Source organism: Ascoidea rubescens, assembly GCF_001661345.1.
Source record: "Ascoidea rubescens DSM 1968 unplaced genomic scaffold ASCRUscaffold_3, whole genome shotgun sequence".
NCBI lineage: Eukaryota > Fungi > Ascomycota > Saccharomycetes > Ascoideales > Ascoideaceae > Ascoidea > Ascoidea rubescens.
In genome coordinates, this window is record NW_017962915.1 from 979,400 (window position 1) to 997,671 (window position 18,272).

Below are 18,272 nucleotides of genomic sequence, written 5' to 3' on the forward strand. Positions count from 1 at the left end.
ATATCGAGGCCTTCCTCAAATCAATCGGGTTTTCGCGCCCATATCCACCCTCACTGCCCTACGGCACGCTCTTAGACAGCCCCCCTCCACTTACTACTCTAACACTGGCCTGCTTGCAGAGGGTCCTGTTCAACGGCTCTGCCTTCCTGCACAAGACACTCTGAAATGGATATATTCTTCGTTCTGAGCGCTTTCTGACCAAAAGGATCTTTTATCCAAATGGGAAAAAATAAGCGTTCGGCTGCCGAAGGTGTGGAAAAAAACGGAAAACATCTGAACTGAACTGAACTGAAGAACCCATGATTTAAAAAGAAAAAAAATGAAATAAATATAAAGCTACAGCTTTTGTTTTTATTTTATTTTTCAATATCAAGTTATAATATTAAACACCAGCTGATAGGATACAAATCTATAGAATACAAATCAAAGAAGACAAAAGAACGTAAAGATATTTAGAATTGAATATATAATAGCAATCACACCGACATGGCTTAACCACCGAAACCATATAATGTTCTTCCTTGTCTTTTCAATGCATACACAACATCTAATGAAGTGACTGTCTTTCTCTTTGCGTGCTCAGTATAGGTAACAGCGTCTCTGATAACATTTTCCAAAAACGATTTAAGAACGTTCCTAACTTCTTCGTAAATCAAAGCTGAGATACGTTTGACACCACCTCTTCTGGCTAATCTTCTGATAGCAGGTTTAGTAATGCCTTGAATGTTGTCTCTAAGAATCTTTCTATGACGTTTGGCTCCTCCTTTTCCAAGACCTTTTCCTCCTTTTCCACGACCAGACATGATTATAAGTTATAGGTTATTTGTAATGAGTAGTAATGAGTAGTAATAATAATGAATAATGAGTTGTAATAGTAGTTGTTTACGGGTACGAATAATTGTGGTAGAGCTTCTCTCCTAACACAACCTCAGCAGAAATCGAGCTATTTATAAACTCTCTCTTCGCTCTGCTGCCGCTCCCAGAAAACACTGCAATTTAAATGTGCTGAGATATACACCACCTGCGAAACATTTCAGCACTAACATAACGCGCCTTTCTGTTTACTTTTTCATGAGGCGTAAACAAACAAACACACAGCTGCCCTTCACCAACACAATATAAATTATCCTCTTTTCCTCCACTGCTTATCTCGTTCCTTCTACTCATCACACTCGATTATCATTCTACAAGTATCTAATCCTCATCTGTCTCACAATGGCTCGTACTAAACAAACCGCAAGAAAGTCTACTGGTGGTAAGGCCCCAAGAAAACAATTAGCCTCCAAGGCTGCCAGAAAATCTGCTCCATCTACCGGTGGTGTCAAGAAACCCCACAGATATAAGCCAGGTACCGTTGCTTTAAGAGAAATCAGAAGATTCCAAAAATCCACTGAATTGTTGATCAGAAAATTGCCTTTCCAAAGATTAGTCAGAGAAATTGCTCAGGATTTCAAGACTGACTTGAGATTCCAAAGTTCTGCTATTGGTGCTCTCCAAGAATCTGTTGAAGCCTACTTGGTCTCCTTGTTTGAAGACACCAACTTATGTGCTATCCACGCCAAAAGAGTCACCATCCAAAAGAAAGATATCCAATTGGCCAGAAGATTAAGAGGCGAACGTTCTTAAGCTGTTTTCTTAAGCTGTATCTACTTTTCATATCTCTATAACTCTGCTTACTCCCTTTAATTTTTCTTTGTATTATAAATATTCTTTCTCTTCTTACTATCTACCGTAGACCTATATTGCACTCCTTTAAAATGCACGCAACATAATCACTTTAGGTTGCGCTCGGAAAATCGGCACCGAATAACCTTGTGGAACTGCTTTTTTCTTTATCTCTCCATCTTTTCTACCACTACCTGCTGCCTCTTTCTCTTCTGTCTCTTTGATCTCTGTCCCACCTTCTTGTCTTTTCTGTTTCTCTCTCTTAATTGTCCTAATGGCCTATAATACCACCAACCCTTACAGAATCAACTACTCAGATACTATTGATTCCAACTCAGACTCCAATCTACTATCTTCTGAAGATTACATTGTTGATAATAATAATAATAATAACAATTATGATACCATTATGTGGTTCAAAGCAACAATATCCTCTCAGAATGATGGAATTGAAATAATCGATCAACACTTTTCAATTAATGATAAAGTATATGACAATGCTTATTTTGATGATCCTGTTTCTTATAACAAAAAATCCTTTTTTTCTTATTTAAATTTTTGTAATTCCATTGCTATTAATGATATTGAAAACGGCTATAATGATAATGATAATGATAATAATAATAATGATAATGATAATGAAAATTTGATTAAAAAATCTCTTAAAAATTTACCCATTCCAGATTTTATACCTTATCATGATATATTATGGGCAGATTCAATCAATAAAAACAATAACAATATTAATAATAATAATAACAAAAATAATAATGATAATAGTACTTACATGAAGATTAAACTAACCTATTTACGTTTGTATAAGAAACATTTATATCCATCTCATATACACCTTTTATTTGATGATAATATCAATTGCAATAATAATAAAAGTCATTTTAATTCAAAAATAATCAACTATAAAGATAGTTCTAAAAACACAATCACCGAAATCACTTCTTCATCTTCTTTAGATAATGCTACAACTAGTCTTGATCAATTTGATAATAATGATAATACAAGAGGTTTAATCTCCCAAATCTTAAATCTATCCTATAAGGATACCTTTAAAATGGAGAAATCTATACTAATATTAATCAACCCTCATGGTGGTAAGGGCTCTGCGTTGGATATGTTTAACAAATTTAGTAAACCCATTTTGGATTCAATTCCCTGTATAAATTACAAAGTTTTTAAAACCAATTACTATAAACATGCCACAGATATAATTAAAAACTTTGAGCATGACGAGTTATTGAAATTTGATATAATTTGCTGTGCTTCAGGAGACGGAATTCCTTATGAAGTAATTAATGGGTTATATAACAGAGATGATAAAATTGAATGTTTTCAAAATTTGGTCATAACTCAGTTACCTTGTGGTTCGGGCAATGGAATGTCGATATCCTGTCACCATACTAATAATCTTTCATTTGCGACTTTATCATTGGTTAAATCCCCATATGTTATATCTGATTTAATGGCATGTACACAATTAATCAATGATAACCATAGCTATAATGACGATGGTGACGAAGAAGTTACTTTATCATTTTTATCACAAAATTACGGAATAATCGCGTACGGAGATATTGGTACAGAGTGGTTAAGGTGGTGTGGGCCATTAAGATTTGATATAGGAGTTTTGATTCAAGTTATTAAAAAATCCAAATATCCCTGTGATTTATATTTGAATTATTTTATTAATAATGACCGAGAAGAAATTAAAGAGCATTTCCAATTGAACTACGATAGCAATAGCAATAGCAATAGCAATAGGAATAGGAATAGGAATAACAACTCGGAATTAACATTGACTGATGATTCATTTAATTTGAAATTTCCTAAATTGAATAAACCGTTAAATAATAATGATGGTTGGGAGTCATTAATTAATTACGACTTGAACAACCTTGGAATCTTATATACTGGAAAAATGCCTTACATGTCAAATAATGTACCATTTTTCCCAACATGTTTACCGGATGATGGATTAATTGATTTTGTTTACATGAACAGCAACTTGTCGTTTGTTAAGAAAGCTGGATTTTTGTTGGACATTGAAAACGGTTCATCATTGATAAATGAACATGTTAATTACTCAAAAATTAAAGGTTTTAGATTGATCCCAAAAAACGTTGATAAAGATTATTATCTCAGTGTGGATGGAGAGAGTTATTCCGTAAAGCCAATCCAGGTAGAAGTGTTGCTGAAGATCTGCAAAATCTTGCTCAAAGATGGGTGCTTTGCCAAAACACCTATTGGTTGAAACAGAGACAGCAAAAGCAACAGAAGCAGTAGAAACGCTTCAAATACCTCACACTGTATAGACTGTATAGACTGTATAGAACAATTCACTAGACTCTTTTTGTGTCGTTTTCGTTATTTTTGTTTTTGGTCCATTTTTGGTAAATTATTTTCGTTATTTCCGCAAGGAGCCGGAAGCTTCGGCTCTTCTCCGGCAACTTTATCGCAATAGCCCCGAAGGTGCTGGAACCAACCCAACAAGCGATACAAAAGAACTCTTTATTGCTTCTTCTTTTTCTGCTTTTTCTGTTTCTTTTGCTGTTCGTGCCCGGTTGTGTTATGTGAATCAAAGAGCAGGCTTGAAACTTATATATACTGGGTTTTTTCTTACTGTTTTTACTTCCACCATCAATCTAGCAAGCAGAAAATGTTGCCCTTTGCAATCGAATATCCTACACAACCCTTCAAAAGTTACTGGGGCAAGCCAACATCATCGATAGAATTTTGTGAAGAAAATAATGTTATATCTCCATACATTGCAGAGTTCATCAACACTCTTACCAATTCGCTTTATATCGCAGTCTCGATCTACTCCATGTACTCCACCCACAAGAATAAGCTAGAAAAGAGGTTCCAGTTGACTTTTTTCCTATTTTGCGTAGTTGGAATCGGTTCATGGTTATTTCATATGACTCTTCTATATCACTATCAATTATTGGATGAATTACCCATGGTATATGCCACTTGTGTTCCATTTTGGTCGTTATATTCAAGTAACATGACCCTTCGAAATAGAAAATGGTTTGCTGGTACACTTGTTTCAGTATTGGTTGTGTTGACGCTTATTTATATTGAATTGAGAAATTCGATCTACCAACAAGTCGCTTACGCTTTGCTCAATGTGTTGGTTGTTTACAAGTCATATCAGTTAACCAAAAAAGTCGACCGATTGAAATACCAGAAGCAATGGAACCATTTGTACAGATCAATGATGATCGGTGTCTGGACATTCAACTTGGGGTTTTTGTGCTGGAATCTTGATAACATCTATTGCGATTTTTTCATCGAGCTTCGTAGACAGGTTGGTTTGCCCTATGGAATGCTAATAGAAGGCCATGGATGGTGGCACATTTTCACCGGCATTGGTGTCTACAACTTTGTTATCTTCTTGGAGTTTCTCAGATGCTTTGAGATAGGCGTCCAGGATCAGTACGCGTTGATCTGGCACTGCAAGTGCTTGCCTGAGGTTGTGCTCAAGACCAATGTGCCCCAGCAAATGAACAAAAGCAAGAGCTGCTAAGACCCAAAGTCCCATCATAGACACTCATATATATTTCTCTCCTTCTCTTATCTCTAATAAATACGTCCTCGAAAGCACCACGCCGATGGCGACGCTGCATAGAAATGCGCCCCAAAGTGTGGATGTCTGTGGCCAATCAGCGTGGCGGATTAGTCACCCGTCAATGTCGTGCAAAATTGGATCATTTTGAGACCATGCTCAAACACTTATCGTTGCTGTATTGGAACCATATATATCCATCTCCTTTATCTCACGTCCTTGTCTTTATCTGTCGTGCTTGTTCTTCCACTTCTTCTTAAACATGATCAGAATACCCTCCACAGATATTCCTGAAAACTCCTACTCGCTCGTATTTCTTCATGGTCTTGGTGACGAGGGAAATGGTTGGACATTTCTCAAAAACTCCTTCTACGCTCACAATATAACAAACATCAACTTCATATTTCCTGATGCTCCTCAGTCTCCCCTATCTCTAAATTTCGACTTGGACATAACTTCTTGGTACGACTTGAAGTCAATCGAAAACGTGTTTTTTGATGAAGACGTAAATGGCATACTAAACTCCATTAACTTTTTAATATCGTTGATCAACTCAGAGATTCGAAACTTCAACGTCAAACCTGAAAATATCTTTATCGGTGGCTTCTCTCAGGGCTGCGCTTTAAGCATCTTAACTAACTTGTTATTAAATTTCAAAATTGGTGGAGTCATCGCTCTTAGTGGTTACATCCCAATTATCAACACCATATGGGACATCCTTGAAATTAAAAGAATAAAATTTTTAAATTATTTGAAAAATTACCAATTGAATTTAAATTTGCAACAACATTTATTCAGTAACACTACCAGTGCTAATAACCCCATTAATACTAATAACAATACTACTACTCCTACTCCTACTCCTACTGATACTAATACTCCTGCTAATGCTCCTACTCTTACTAATAACATTAACAATAATAATGACTCTACCTCTTTTGACTCAAATGACATAAACACTTACCCGTTCATGGAATCAGATCAACAAATCAAATCAATTCTTAAAAATTATTCAAATCGCTTTAATTTAAACAATAACCAATTATTCCAACTTTTAAGTATCCCCATCAAAAGACCCTTTGATTATGCTCTTCCTTCATCCGATGAATCAAATAACAGCAACAAAAATAATTCAAATAATCCTCATTTACTAAATTTACTCATTCAAAATTTTAATACTCCTATTTTTTTAGCTCATGGTAAAAAGGATAATGCAATCAAATTCAAATTATCAAAACGTTCTAATTTTATATTAAAAGAAGACTTTAAATTACCAATTGTAAATTACTCAGTTTATAAAAACCTAAACCATAGTGCCAACGATCAAGAAATTAACGATATTATTCAATTTGTTAAATTATTAACAACTAATCAATGACATTAACAACTAATCAATGATAAAAAAAAAAAAGCAACTAAAGACTAAAAAATTCACATTTTCACATTTTACTTTAATTTACTCATTTCATTAATCTTTTATCCGGTTGTTTTTAAGTTAGATTATTATTTTCATTGTTTTTCATTGTTGACTTTTGTTGTTGTTTTTTTCTTATTCTCTTTACCATTGACAGGTTTTACTATATTTTATTGATACTTTTTTTTTTCTTTCTCTTTTGTGTTCAATTTTAGTTACTACTCACATCAATACTCTTATTTATATTTATACTTACATAACACTATTCATTTATTAATTCAAATTTTAAATAACATTCATCATACATCGGTCTACTTGTATAACTGTCTGCCATACTCATCATAACTTCATCTGTCTTTAATCCTTCAGATTTCTTCAAATCAATCCCACAGTTGGTTCTAAACTTCTCACTTTCATACCCCATTAAAACATCTCCATTGGTCTCGTTTTTGTTCAAAACATAACACCATTTCTTGTCAATACTTGTCTTAAAATTAAAATAAATCGACGCCAAACATAACTTGATCTCTGTAATAGCCAAATTCATCCCCAAACACATTTTAATTCCTTGTCCAAATGGGAACATGTATTTTTTCATATTAAATATCCTTTTCCTAAACTCTTCCTCTGTCTCATTATCAAACTTTATCCATCTCTCGGGTATAAATTTATTTGGATTGGGAAATATTCTAAAATCTCGATGGGTTGACCAAGGTTGTAATGAAACAATCGTTCCCTTGGGTATATGAACTTTTATTTCCTCTTTTTTCTCATTGTTTAAGTTGACATAATAATCATCGCAATCAACACTTCTTGGTTCAGAGCCTGGAATTGCTGCATGTAATCTAAACGCCTCATCGATAACTGCATTTAAATATGATAATTTGTCAATATCGCTAATCTTTAATGTTGGCAATTTAGGCTTAGAAGAAGAAGAAAAAGAAGAGCTCTGTTCAAAACTATTTAATAATTCATTTCTCAATTTTAATTGAATTTCCTCATTAATTGGTCTCGATAATTGCCAGGCAATATAGCTTAATGTTATTCCAGTGGTTTCATGACCAGCAGCAATATGATCGCTTAATTCACTTGCCGAGGTTAAACCTCTAATATCATTTTGATATAATTTTGAGATCACAGATGTTATGCCAGATTCAGCATTATCATTAAAGATTAATGAATCTTTATTTTTATCAAGATAATTAATCTTCTCTATTAACCAACTTCTAATCAATTTAGAATTGTTAATAATTTCATTTGAAGCAGCAAAATTCCATAATCCTGGCAATAGAGTTGTATAAAACCACATAGATGATTGCTGTCTATAACCTTTTAGTATCACTTCTCTTTGTTGTTCATTTTCCAAAAGATTAGAATTGACTGTAGAGCCTAGCTCATAAAACGTTATAACATCCATAGCTAAAGCATTGAATAAAGAATAAACGTTTATAGATAGTTTTTCATTACTATTAATATCAGCCAGAATTAATTTAATTAATTGCAACATTTTGCTATTTAAAAACTTTATACTCGAAGGCTGATAAATTGCAGATTTTGAGTACAAATTTGTCAATTTCTTTTTAATAGATAAATGATATTTATTATCAATTGAAGAAAACATATTTGGTTTATCATAATTCTGAAAATTAGAATAAAAATCCGATCTTGGTAAATTTTTTTTAATATAAAATAATTTAATATAATCTGGGTCATTAAATGATAACTCATTTGGAGCAACTTGAACTATGGGTCCGAATTTCAAATGAAGTTTGTCGATTAGCTCATTTCTTTGTTCCAATCTTTGTGAATTGTAAATAGGAATTTTCGATAGTTTAAAACTAATCGGTCCTGGTATTTTCCTCAATGGGTTGAGATATAATGGATAAATACAGTAAGAATAAAGAAAATAGAAAAAGATTAAAGCCAAACCAGAAACGAATGGATATTCAACAAGAACACTCATTTTTTCCTTTGAGATAGAGCAGTTGAAAAAAAAAAAAAAAAAAAAAAAAGCCACAAGCATAAACCTATATCCTTATATATTCTCATCAACCAACTGAGAAGTCATCAAAAAAAGGAAAATTTCCGATTGGCGTAAAGACTGGAGAAGATAAGACATTTTCTTATTGCTTGTCTTTTCGCCAAAACATACAGGGGTCTGCAAGAGAGCTTTAAAAACGTGCTTACAGAAGATACTTGAAACCCCTACCCTCGGATGTTGAGTAGTATATGCATGTTAATGCATAAATAACTCTATTAGATTAAAATGATAAAAATGGTTTGTTTATTTTGGATTTAATATGAAAGAATATTAATTTTCAGAAACATTAAATATTTGAGCTTGATCATTATTAAAAAATAAAATGCTTTTACCAATAGATGTTTCAAAAGACATTCAAATTGTCAATATTTTTAAAAAACTTTATTATTAAAGAATAAGCAAAAAAAATAGATTTTGTTTGCACTAAATGTTGTACGAATTAAATTTTGCAATTGTATACAATCAAGAGATAACATAATTAAGTTCTTGATAAACATATAAAAATAATTATGTACAAAGATAATCAATTCGACTAGCTTATAATTTCTCTTTGCATTACCTTTTTGGTTAGATGTGCAAAAATAAAATTTTAATATCTGTTGATTATAGTTTTAACGAATAAATTTGCATTTGAAATATCGAACTATGAGGTATTAATTGAGGCATTGCATACTTTTTTTATTCGTGGTTTACAGAAATGTTCATAAACTTCAAATTATTTTTAAGTCAAGAATGGGAGATCAATTTTTAGTCTTTAATTGTTTAATTATTGGCACAATAAACGTATATTTAGTTTTAAATTTTGAAAACGAAAGTTAATAGTAAATAAATAAATAAATAAAGTAAAACAGTTTTTAATTTTTTTTTTATTCATTTTTAGTTTTTAAAGTCTTAATTTCTTCTTTTAACTCAAACACTAGATCGGTTAAATCTTCGATTTTTTTATAAAGGGCATATTGTTGCCAACCTACACCAGAATCCTCACCCTTTTCGATTGGAGGAACAAGATTTTGAACTTTCTTTTTAAAGCTTTTAAAGTCGATTAAAAATTCCGGGTCAGAACTTTCTGCCAAATTTTGAGCTCTTAAACCTCTTGCAATTCTGTTTTGAGCATCCTGTAAATCTTCATCGCCACTATAATAACCGTCTTGAAGGTCCCATTCATAGTCATATTCGTTGGCGTCATCACAAGTTTTCTTGAATCTATTATATTGAACTCTTTTAGCATCTTTGACTTCTCTAAAAGAAATGTATAATAGAAAAGGAGAATACAAGAAACTCATTAAAGTGTCATTGATATATTTATAGTTTCTTTTATCTAGAAACCAGCCCAAGGGGATAACAGCGATTTCGATTAAGTTTAATGGAGGAACAAAAACGTTTTCATCGGGGGCTCTGATGTATCTTAATGTTTTATGAGCGACAATTGCCATAAATTCATCCAAAGCATTATCATAAATATCTTGATAGGCAGTATTGTATAATGCAACCAAGATGTTTAATAGGATAACGGCAACAACAAAGGCATAAATTGAGTAGAGTAAATTACCAAAGGGAGGAGTGAATTGATCTAAAACATCAAATTCACCACCGTCAATAACTGTTCGTAGCATTACACCAACAACCAAATCTGTTACGTCTCTTTTCCCATCAGCAGTATCTAAACCAATAAAACCTTGCAAGAAACCTGCAATTACAATTACAAGTAAAAAGAAAAATAAAGCGGATTCCTTCATCATGACTTTTAAGACAACAATCATGACACCAACGAATTTCTGAGCATCCAAGTATAGTAGCAATCTTGACCAGATAAGAGGGGAAACACAGGATAATATGTAGTAACTAAATTCATCATATTTATCACGCAATTCGGAAGTATCCTTTGATAATCCATAGCATCTTATAACGAACCAGATTATTATGAGGATGTACATGAAATCGTTAAATACATTCCAAAAGCCAATGTAGTAATAACCAACGTGGTACAATTTTGTTATTTCATCTAGAATTAGGCCGGCAGTAAAGATAATAAATAAGGTCTCAAAAGCAGTCATTGAGTTTGAGCCAACATGAGAATTGATAACAAAAGTGAATATAAGCAAATAGACCAAAGAGAAGAAAATCTCCAAGATATATTGGTACAATGGGGATTTAATTCTGTCGGGATTGAAATGTTTTAAGAAACTTGTTGAGCTAATGTCTTTGTATAGTTCGTAAGACGAGGGATCGTTTTCGCTTTGAACAATCCAACCTCTCCACAACCATTTCATGCAGCGCTGATAACCCGAAGAGCCTATGATGATTGTAGAATGTTGATCAACAGCCAATTCAAGAGCATTTAAAGGCACAGAGTCACGGTCGTTTAAAGTTATTCTATATCTCTTGCAGAGCATATTAATGAACAAGTATTTCTCGTCTTCTTCGTTCTCAATAATCAACTTTGCTAGTTGTTGAGAAGCAATTAGTCGGGACTGGTACAATTCAGCATCGTGTAGTTCAGTCAAAGATAGCTTGTAGTTCCACCAGCAAATTTTCAACAAGCAAAAAATCAAGGGAGCCCTATATTTTCTAGAAGATGAGTTTGGTGCACCATCTCCTTTTCCCCCAGCAGCTTCTAAAACCAAACGAACAGCTTTCTGGTTTATGATTCTGGAGTCTGGACAGGTAAGCAAATCAGGTTCATATTGGATCTGGATAATCTGGTCGATGACATATTTAACGTTGAGCGCAATTCTCAAGACCTGGCGAGGAGAAGGCACAGGAAACTCAGTGCTTTCAACGTCATCAATCAAGGACGAATACGGAACCTCTATATCCATCTCAGCAACAGCAGTAGCCAAAAAATTGTTGTTGTGGAATAGGCGAAATTGTTGATATTTAAAGTAATATTAGCAATTTCAGATAGCCACTAATGAAACGAGGACCAGAGGTGGGGGTGGCTGCTGCAGGAGTCGACCTGTAGAGAAATGCAGAGAAACGCGTCTTCAGACGCACCAGGTAACAGTCAATTTCTGCTCTCCAAAGTGCCCTTAGATCACGTGGTCCAAGGGTTATCTTCAGGACCGCGGCAAAGGGTGCGTAGATATGAGACCGGTGCGCAGCAAAGGGCACGGTCACAAAGAGCCAATCGCCGGAGAGATTTGCAGGAGGCGCTCGTTTTCTGAAGAGAAAAGGCGCTCAACTGCCAATTGAGCAGAGAATCAACAACCAACAACACCAATTCACCAGCTTGTGCACCTGGATCTTCAAAGTCTTCAAGAAGTGGCCTCTACACACCTCGTTGGTATTTGAGCTGTATCACAACTAGCTAGATTTGTTTCGAGACTCGACTACAGTCCTTCTGGTTATCTTCCTTTGCATCCTTATTTGGCTTCGCTCTTCAGTTTAGCTTTCTTATTTTGCCAACTACAAACAGAAAGCTACCACTTCCGAAATTTCTGGATTGATACACTGGTTATATTTCGATTCTTGTCCCAGCTATTTCTCTGTTTACAACGTTGAAACAGCACTTTATTTCTCATTGTTTCCAACTGGTTTCTTGGATCCTAGATCTGAAAAACATACTCTGAAAAAAACACCGGTTTTCAAAGAAAAATTCTTTAAAAAAAAAAGAAAAAATCAATAGACTAATATAAACCATCAAAGAACTTGCCAGGGAAGGTTTTTACCAAAAGGATTTATATCAATTAAGACTTGGAACACATTTTTTGAATTTTAGCAAACAGATCAATTTAATTCTACAGGTTTCAATTTATTCATCACTTGCCATTCACAATTTATATTTCACTTCACTTCCTTTCATTAAAAAATAACCACTTTTATAATTTGCTTTTTAGGATTTCAAGGAAAATAACAGAGCAAATCACCTTTTTGGTATTTTTATTTGTTTTTATTTCGATATATATGAACCATTAAACAATTTCAAAAATGCAGAATAATAAAGATTCAAAATACATAACTGGTGATAATATTCATTTTGGTTATGCCGATTTTAATAACAGTCAGCAAAGCAATCAACAAAATCAGCAAAATCAGCCAAATAGCCAGTCAATACCAACTCAAAACCAATCTTCAAAATCAAAAAAAAAGAAAAGAAAGAAATCAAAAAATAAAAAACAATCACAATCACAATCACAACCTCAAAATCAAAATAACAACACAGATGATTATCCTTCATCAAGAATCATCTCTCAAGATTCCAATGGGGATATTTTAGTTCGTGAAATGCTCGTAAATAATAACGCTTCAAATGTTCAGAATAATCAAAATCAAAACCAAAATCAAAGTCAAGTTCAAAACCAAAACCAAAATCAAAGTCAAGTTCAAAACCAAAACCAAAATTCTAAAAAATCAAAGAAAAAAAAGAAATCTTCAAACATCTGGGATATGGATTCTGCTAAAGAACTAGAATTGGCTAAATCTTTTTGGTATGAACTAGCTCCCGAAGAGAAAAAAAAATTAACAAATATCAATAAAGAAATCATCATTGAAACTCTAAGCAATGAAAAACATCATAAAGATAAATGTAGATGTTGTGGAAGAGATTCTGATATAATACAAGAGGAATTGGATTTTTTTATTGATACCTGGTATTCCGGTGCAAATAATTTGAACCAAATTCAAAATCAGAACTACAACAACACTAACCGAAACAATTACAATAATCAAAATTATAACTACAACAATGACAAAAATATAAATCAGAATCGAAATCTTAACCAAAATCAAAATCAAAATCAAATTCAAAATCAAAATCAAAATCAGATCCAGATCCAGAATCAAAATCAAATCCAGGATCAAAATCAAAATCAAATCCAATTCAACCATAACAATAACTCTTTTAATCAACAAAATATTAAAACCAACAATAAACAGAAACAATTTCAACAACATCCTGAACAGTTACTTCAGGAAAAACACTTTCTAGAACGTTTGAATTACCAACCGCTAACACCACAAGCTGCTCAAAAATTACCTCAGATCGAGAAACATATACAGCAGCTGATGCAAAACGAAAAAAATAAAGGCAGAATTCCTGAACATATTCAAAAACTTTTTAAACCTGGAACTAGTCTACTTGATAACGAAAACGTCAATGTCAAATTTAATACTTTAAAAATAACTAAAAGTGCACTTGGCGATGCCTTTAACGAAAAACAACGACAAAAACAGCAACAGTCACCCAACCAACCTCAACCTCAATCACAGCAATTACATCTGAATCAACAACAACAACTACAAATCCAAAATCAAATGCAGAATCTGGCTCAGATCCAAAATCAAATACAAATGCAAAACCAGTTGCATATGCAGAATCAAATACAAAACCCGAATCAAACACAAAATTCTAACCAAGTTCAGATGAACATGAATCGTATGAATACACAGGGAATAAATGCCTCCTCATATCGGGGTAAAATATCAGGGAGAGAGTTTTTTCAAACGTTTTTTCCTGATGAACAAGTGGCTTTAAAAAAAGTCGCAGAAGATTTGGTCGAAGAAGATGGCAAAAAATTTATGCAAATTCTAGAAAAAATAACCGATTCTTCAAATATATCCAAACGGGTTAGAGAAAACTTTTCAAATACAGATAATTCGAAGAATTTTTTACCAAGAAAGACCAATTCAGTTAATAACAACAATATTGATAATAATCAAAATAATAATCAAAATAATAATCAAAATAATGAAAATTCTTCTGAGTTTAGAAATGAAAAAAATATGGATTATGACAAAAGGAATAGCCAAATCGGTTTGAACGAGGGAAGAATCGCTAAACCAGCAGAAAACGATACTTCTAATTCAGGTGTATATGATAGTGAAGGCTCAATAGAGTGCAATTGTGATCATCATCACCATCACCATCACCATGATCATGATGTCTATGAAGAAGACGATTATGAGGAAGATGATGATGAAGAAACTGAAGACCATCATCATAGCCATCATAATCATATTGACATGGAAGAGCATTCTGAACAGCATTATATGTGTTCTCATAGAAGTCAGGGTGTTGATCATTCCTTGGGTTTACCGGAAGACGAATATGATGTGGATGAAGACGAAGATGACGAAGACGAAGACGATGAAAATGAAGAAGATGAAGACGAAGACGATGAAGATGATGATGAAGATGATGATGAAGATGAAGATGAAGATGAAGATGAAGATGAAGATGATGATAATGGTAATAATGAAGGAAATTATCATGCAGGACCGGGTCGGTCAAGTAATAATAAAAGTAAAAAACAAAACCAGCCAACAGCCAGTCAAATAGAAAGAGATAACCAATTAAAATATGAAGAAGGTAGAAAATTGGTTCAATTAATAATCTCCAAAGTTTTTAAAGAACGATTATTTAAGGCATTTCGTCAAAAAGTGGCCGAAGATCGTCAGAATCAGTTTGTTAAAGAGCTAGAAGAAGAAGAGAAAAAGAAGAAATTGAGAGAAGAAAAGAAAAAACAGGAAAAAGAAAAGAAAAAAAAAATAAAACAGGAAAGAAAACAAGCAATTGAAGAAGAAAGACTTAAAAGAGAAGCTGCAAGAGCTGAAGAAATAAGAAAAAGAGAAGAAGAGTTGAAACGGAGAACTTTAGAAGGTAGAAAGAGAAAAGAATTGGAGCGTCAAAAGAAAGAAGAAGAAAGAAGAAAGATGATTGAAAAAAGACAAGAAAATGAAAGATTAAGAAAAGAAAGAGAAGAAAAGAAAAGAAAAGAAGCAGAGGAAAAAGCTCGAAAAGAAATGGAGGCTAAGAAAAAGAAAATGGAAGAAGAGAGAATTTTAAAGTTAAAGAAGGAAAAAGAAGAAAAAAAAGAAATAGAGAGATTAAAACGAGAAGAAGAAAGATTAAAAAGAGAAAAAGAGAAAAAAGAGGAAGAAGAGAGAAAAATTAGACAAGAACAAAAAAGAAAAGAACGAGAAAGGAAAGAGCAAGAGAGAAAAGAACGGGAAAAAAAAGACCAAGAAAGAAAAGACCGAGAAAGAAAAGAGCAAGAAAAACTTCGAAGAGAAAATGAAAGAAAAGAACAAGAAAAACTTCGAAAAATTGAGGAAGAATCTAAAAAAATTGAAAGATTAAAATTGAGACAAAGTTTAGATGCAAATGCAGATGAAGGTCAAAAACCCAAACTGAATGAAGCCAAAATAGAAAGTGCAAACACATTAGAACATCTTAATTTTAATGGACTTGATATTGGTGATAAAAATGAGTATAAAAATAGTGAAAATAATCCAAATATGGAAGAAAGTTTAAATGTAATTAATAATTTATCACAGCCAGGAACAAGTTCATCAATTTTGTATTCCAATCTAGGGAAATTTAATCAGAGCTTGCCAAATTATCTTAATTTTCCGATTAATTCCAATTCGATTCTTACAGCAAATAGTGGATTTGGAAATACATTTGACAATTCTAATTCTGGATTTTTGAATAGTAATATTGGAACTCCGCAGGTTAATACGAATAATGTGAACAATATTTTAAGTCCTACTGGTTCTACTCTTTCACCTGTGGGATTTGTACCAAGTAATAAAGGCACACCGTTACCATTTTCGAATTTAAATTTGAATACTAGTGGTGCAGCTACTAATAATATGAGTACTATTAACAATGGTAATGTTTCAATGGGGCAATTTTCCAATGCAACGTTATTAAATGGGAATTTGAATACTGGATCGCCATTATTAACACAACTTGGATTGAATAAAGGAGCAGGACATTTGGGAAGCAATCAAATTGGGACCAATAATATTAATAAGATTGATTTAATATGGGGAAATGGAACTCCGATTTCTGGTAATACTAATTTTAATACTAATTTTAATAATACTGGACACTTTGATTCTATGAATAGTATATTGACACAGTATTCTTTAAATAATAATTTGGGTAACAACATTGCAGTTACAGGAGGAAGTGTTTCGCAAGGGTCTACAATAAATAATGATTCTAGTTCTACATTTTCTGGATTTAGTGAAAATAACCAAGCCAATGTCGTGAATGGAAGTTTAGGTAGTAATACCAATCATACACCAATTGATAATCACAGCAGTTTATTTTTTGGAAATTCGGGTGGTAATAATGGAAACAATGGAAATAATGGATTGAGCCATATGGGCAGTAACCTTAGCTTGAATAATAATAATAACAACAACAACAATAATAATGGGAATATTAATGGGAATATTAATAGTAATATCAATAGTAATAACAATGTTGGTGGGATATTAGGAAGAAGTCTTAATACACCGACGTTGGGTGGAGTTTCACTAAGTGCATCGAATTCTTTGGGAAGTAGCACTCTTGGAGGCAATAGTTTTGTTGGGAGTGGGCTAAACAATGCATTGGGGGGAAACATTCTCAATGGAAACAATATTAGTAACACATTGGGTGGAAATACACTTGGTGCATTAGGAGCTAACACACTCGGTAATAATTTAAGTGGTAATGGGCTAGGTGGTAATACGTTGGGCAGTAGCCTAGGGGGCAACACACTAGGAAACAGCCTCGGCGGCAATCTCAACAGTAACCTTTTGGGCAATAGTGGTTTAGGTGGTGGCACACTTGGAGGAAATCTATTGGGAGGAAGTAGTTTGGGTGGAACCAATGTGTGGAGCAGCGGGTTCAACGGTGGACTAAATTCGTCGGTGTGGGATAATTCAGTGAGCAACAACAGCTCTTTAAGCAACAGCATGTTGGGAAGCAGTTCGATAAATACTGATGGCGATGGTGGATTGTGGCCAGCAGGTGTGGCCAGCACAAACACCAGCAGCGAAAAGGAAATCATCTCACAAAAGATCTACGAGGCGTACGAGTTGCTCAAAAGGAACAACCAGATGGAAGGAGGATGGGTTGGAACGCAGTTGCTCTTCCAGACAACGAGGTCTTTGTTGATCTCGACCCCTGTCAACAACTTGACGTTGAGCGCCTTCACAACGTTAGTGATCTTGAACCAAAACAGCGAGTACCAGTTCAGCTACCACCCAGAAAACGGGCCCATCACCCACATCAAGGTCGACGTCAGGCCCCCAGGCCCTGCGTACACAGAGCCCCAGTAAAAAGACGTTTTTAGCCTACGTAGCCAATGCTTTCTGCTTCTTCTGCTTCTTCTGCTGCTTGTGCTTCCGCGCACGTGTCAAACCACCGCGGTGGTCTCTTGTAACGGTACCCCACTGCGGCAGTCTGCACGTCTGCGCACGGCGCGAGCTATAAATAAGTGCGTTGGGCGTATTTTTAGCAGGCCGGTCTGGGTTCTGGGACTGGTGCGTGTGGTGCGTGTGGTGCGTGTGTTGTTTCTGGTGCTTGTGGTGCTTGTGGTGCTTGTGGTGCTGTTGACGTGTGGTGTGCTAGGGCTGGTGCTGCGTGTGCGTCCTCTGCGTTCTCTGGGTGTTCCGGGGCTGTTTCCGGTGGTGGGCCGGCTTGTTCTTTCACCGACCCAACGTCTCTCACGTCTCACATCTCACTTGAATCTTTGGCTCTAGCATTTAGTATTTAGCATTTCTCTATCTGCTATTAGGTTTTATTATTATATTGCAAATATCTATATTTAAACTTATATCCTTAATTCTAT

At 34.1% G+C, this 18,272-nt stretch overlaps 8 protein-coding genes across 8 annotated transcripts; 5 read left to right on the forward strand and 3 right to left on the reverse strand.

Annotated features, from left to right (window-relative positions):
- Positions 1–491: 491 nt before the first annotated feature.
- ASCRUDRAFT_80027 (histone H4) lies at positions 492–803 on the reverse strand (the record flags this gene model as incomplete). Its single annotated transcript, XM_020194452.1, has 1 exon — positions 492–803. The coding sequence occupies one exon, from the start codon at positions 801–803 to the stop codon at positions 492–494; it is 312 nt and encodes a 103-aa protein (XP_020048845.1).
- Positions 804–1,215: 412 nt separating this feature from the next.
- On the forward strand, positions 1,216–1,626 carry ASCRUDRAFT_7093 (histone H3; the record flags this gene model as incomplete). Its single annotated transcript, XM_020191862.1, has 1 exon — positions 1,216–1,626. One exon carries the CDS (start codon positions 1,216–1,218, stop codon positions 1,624–1,626), a length of 411 nt encoding a protein of 136 aa, XP_020048846.1.
- On the forward strand, positions 1,453–4,020 carry ASCRUDRAFT_74900 (uncharacterized protein). Its single transcript, XM_020192860.1, has one exon. The coding sequence runs from the start codon at positions 1,940–1,942 to the stop codon at positions 3,929–3,931; it is 1,992 nt and encodes a 663-aa protein (XP_020048847.1). The 5' UTR covers positions 1,453–1,939; the 3' UTR covers positions 3,932–4,020.
- On the forward strand, positions 4,008–5,287 carry ASCRUDRAFT_74901 (ceramidase). The gene has a single exon (XM_020192861.1). It carries the CDS (start codon positions 4,337–4,339, stop codon positions 5,207–5,209), a length of 873 nt encoding a protein of 290 aa, XP_020048848.1. The 5' UTR covers positions 4,008–4,336; the 3' UTR covers positions 5,210–5,287.
- Positions 5,288–5,446: 159 nt separating this feature from the next.
- Positions 5,447–6,775, forward strand: ASCRUDRAFT_135828 (alpha/beta-hydrolase). The gene has a single exon (XM_020189099.1). The coding sequence runs from the start codon at positions 5,511–5,513 to the stop codon at positions 6,624–6,626; it is 1,116 nt and encodes a 371-aa protein (XP_020048849.1). The 5' UTR covers positions 5,447–5,510; the 3' UTR covers positions 6,627–6,775.
- Positions 6,776–6,939: 164 nt separating this feature from the next.
- Positions 6,940–8,622, reverse strand: DIT2 (putative cytochrome P450; the record flags this gene model as incomplete). Its single annotated transcript, XM_020189696.1, has 2 exons — positions 6,940–7,017; positions 7,093–8,622. Coding segments are annotated over 2 exons (1,608 nt in total), but the record flags the coding sequence as incomplete, so codon positions are not given.
- A 947-nt stretch (positions 8,623–9,569) lies between these two features.
- On the reverse strand, positions 9,570–11,556 carry YVC1 (Yvc1p; the record flags this gene model as incomplete). Its single annotated transcript, XM_020191169.1, has 1 exon — positions 9,570–11,556. The coding sequence occupies exon 1, from the start codon at positions 11,520–11,522 to the stop codon at positions 9,570–9,572; it is 1,953 nt and encodes a 650-aa protein (XP_020048851.1). The 5' UTR covers positions 11,523–11,556.
- A 1,074-nt stretch (positions 11,557–12,630) lies between these two features.
- NST1 (Nst1p) lies at positions 12,631–17,760 on the forward strand (the record flags this gene model as incomplete). The annotated part of the gene is made up of 1 exon (XM_020191868.1): positions 12,631–17,760. One exon carries the CDS (start codon positions 12,631–12,633, stop codon positions 17,758–17,760), a length of 5,130 nt encoding a protein of 1,709 aa, XP_020048852.1.
- Between the last annotated feature and the right edge of the window lie 512 nt (positions 17,761–18,272).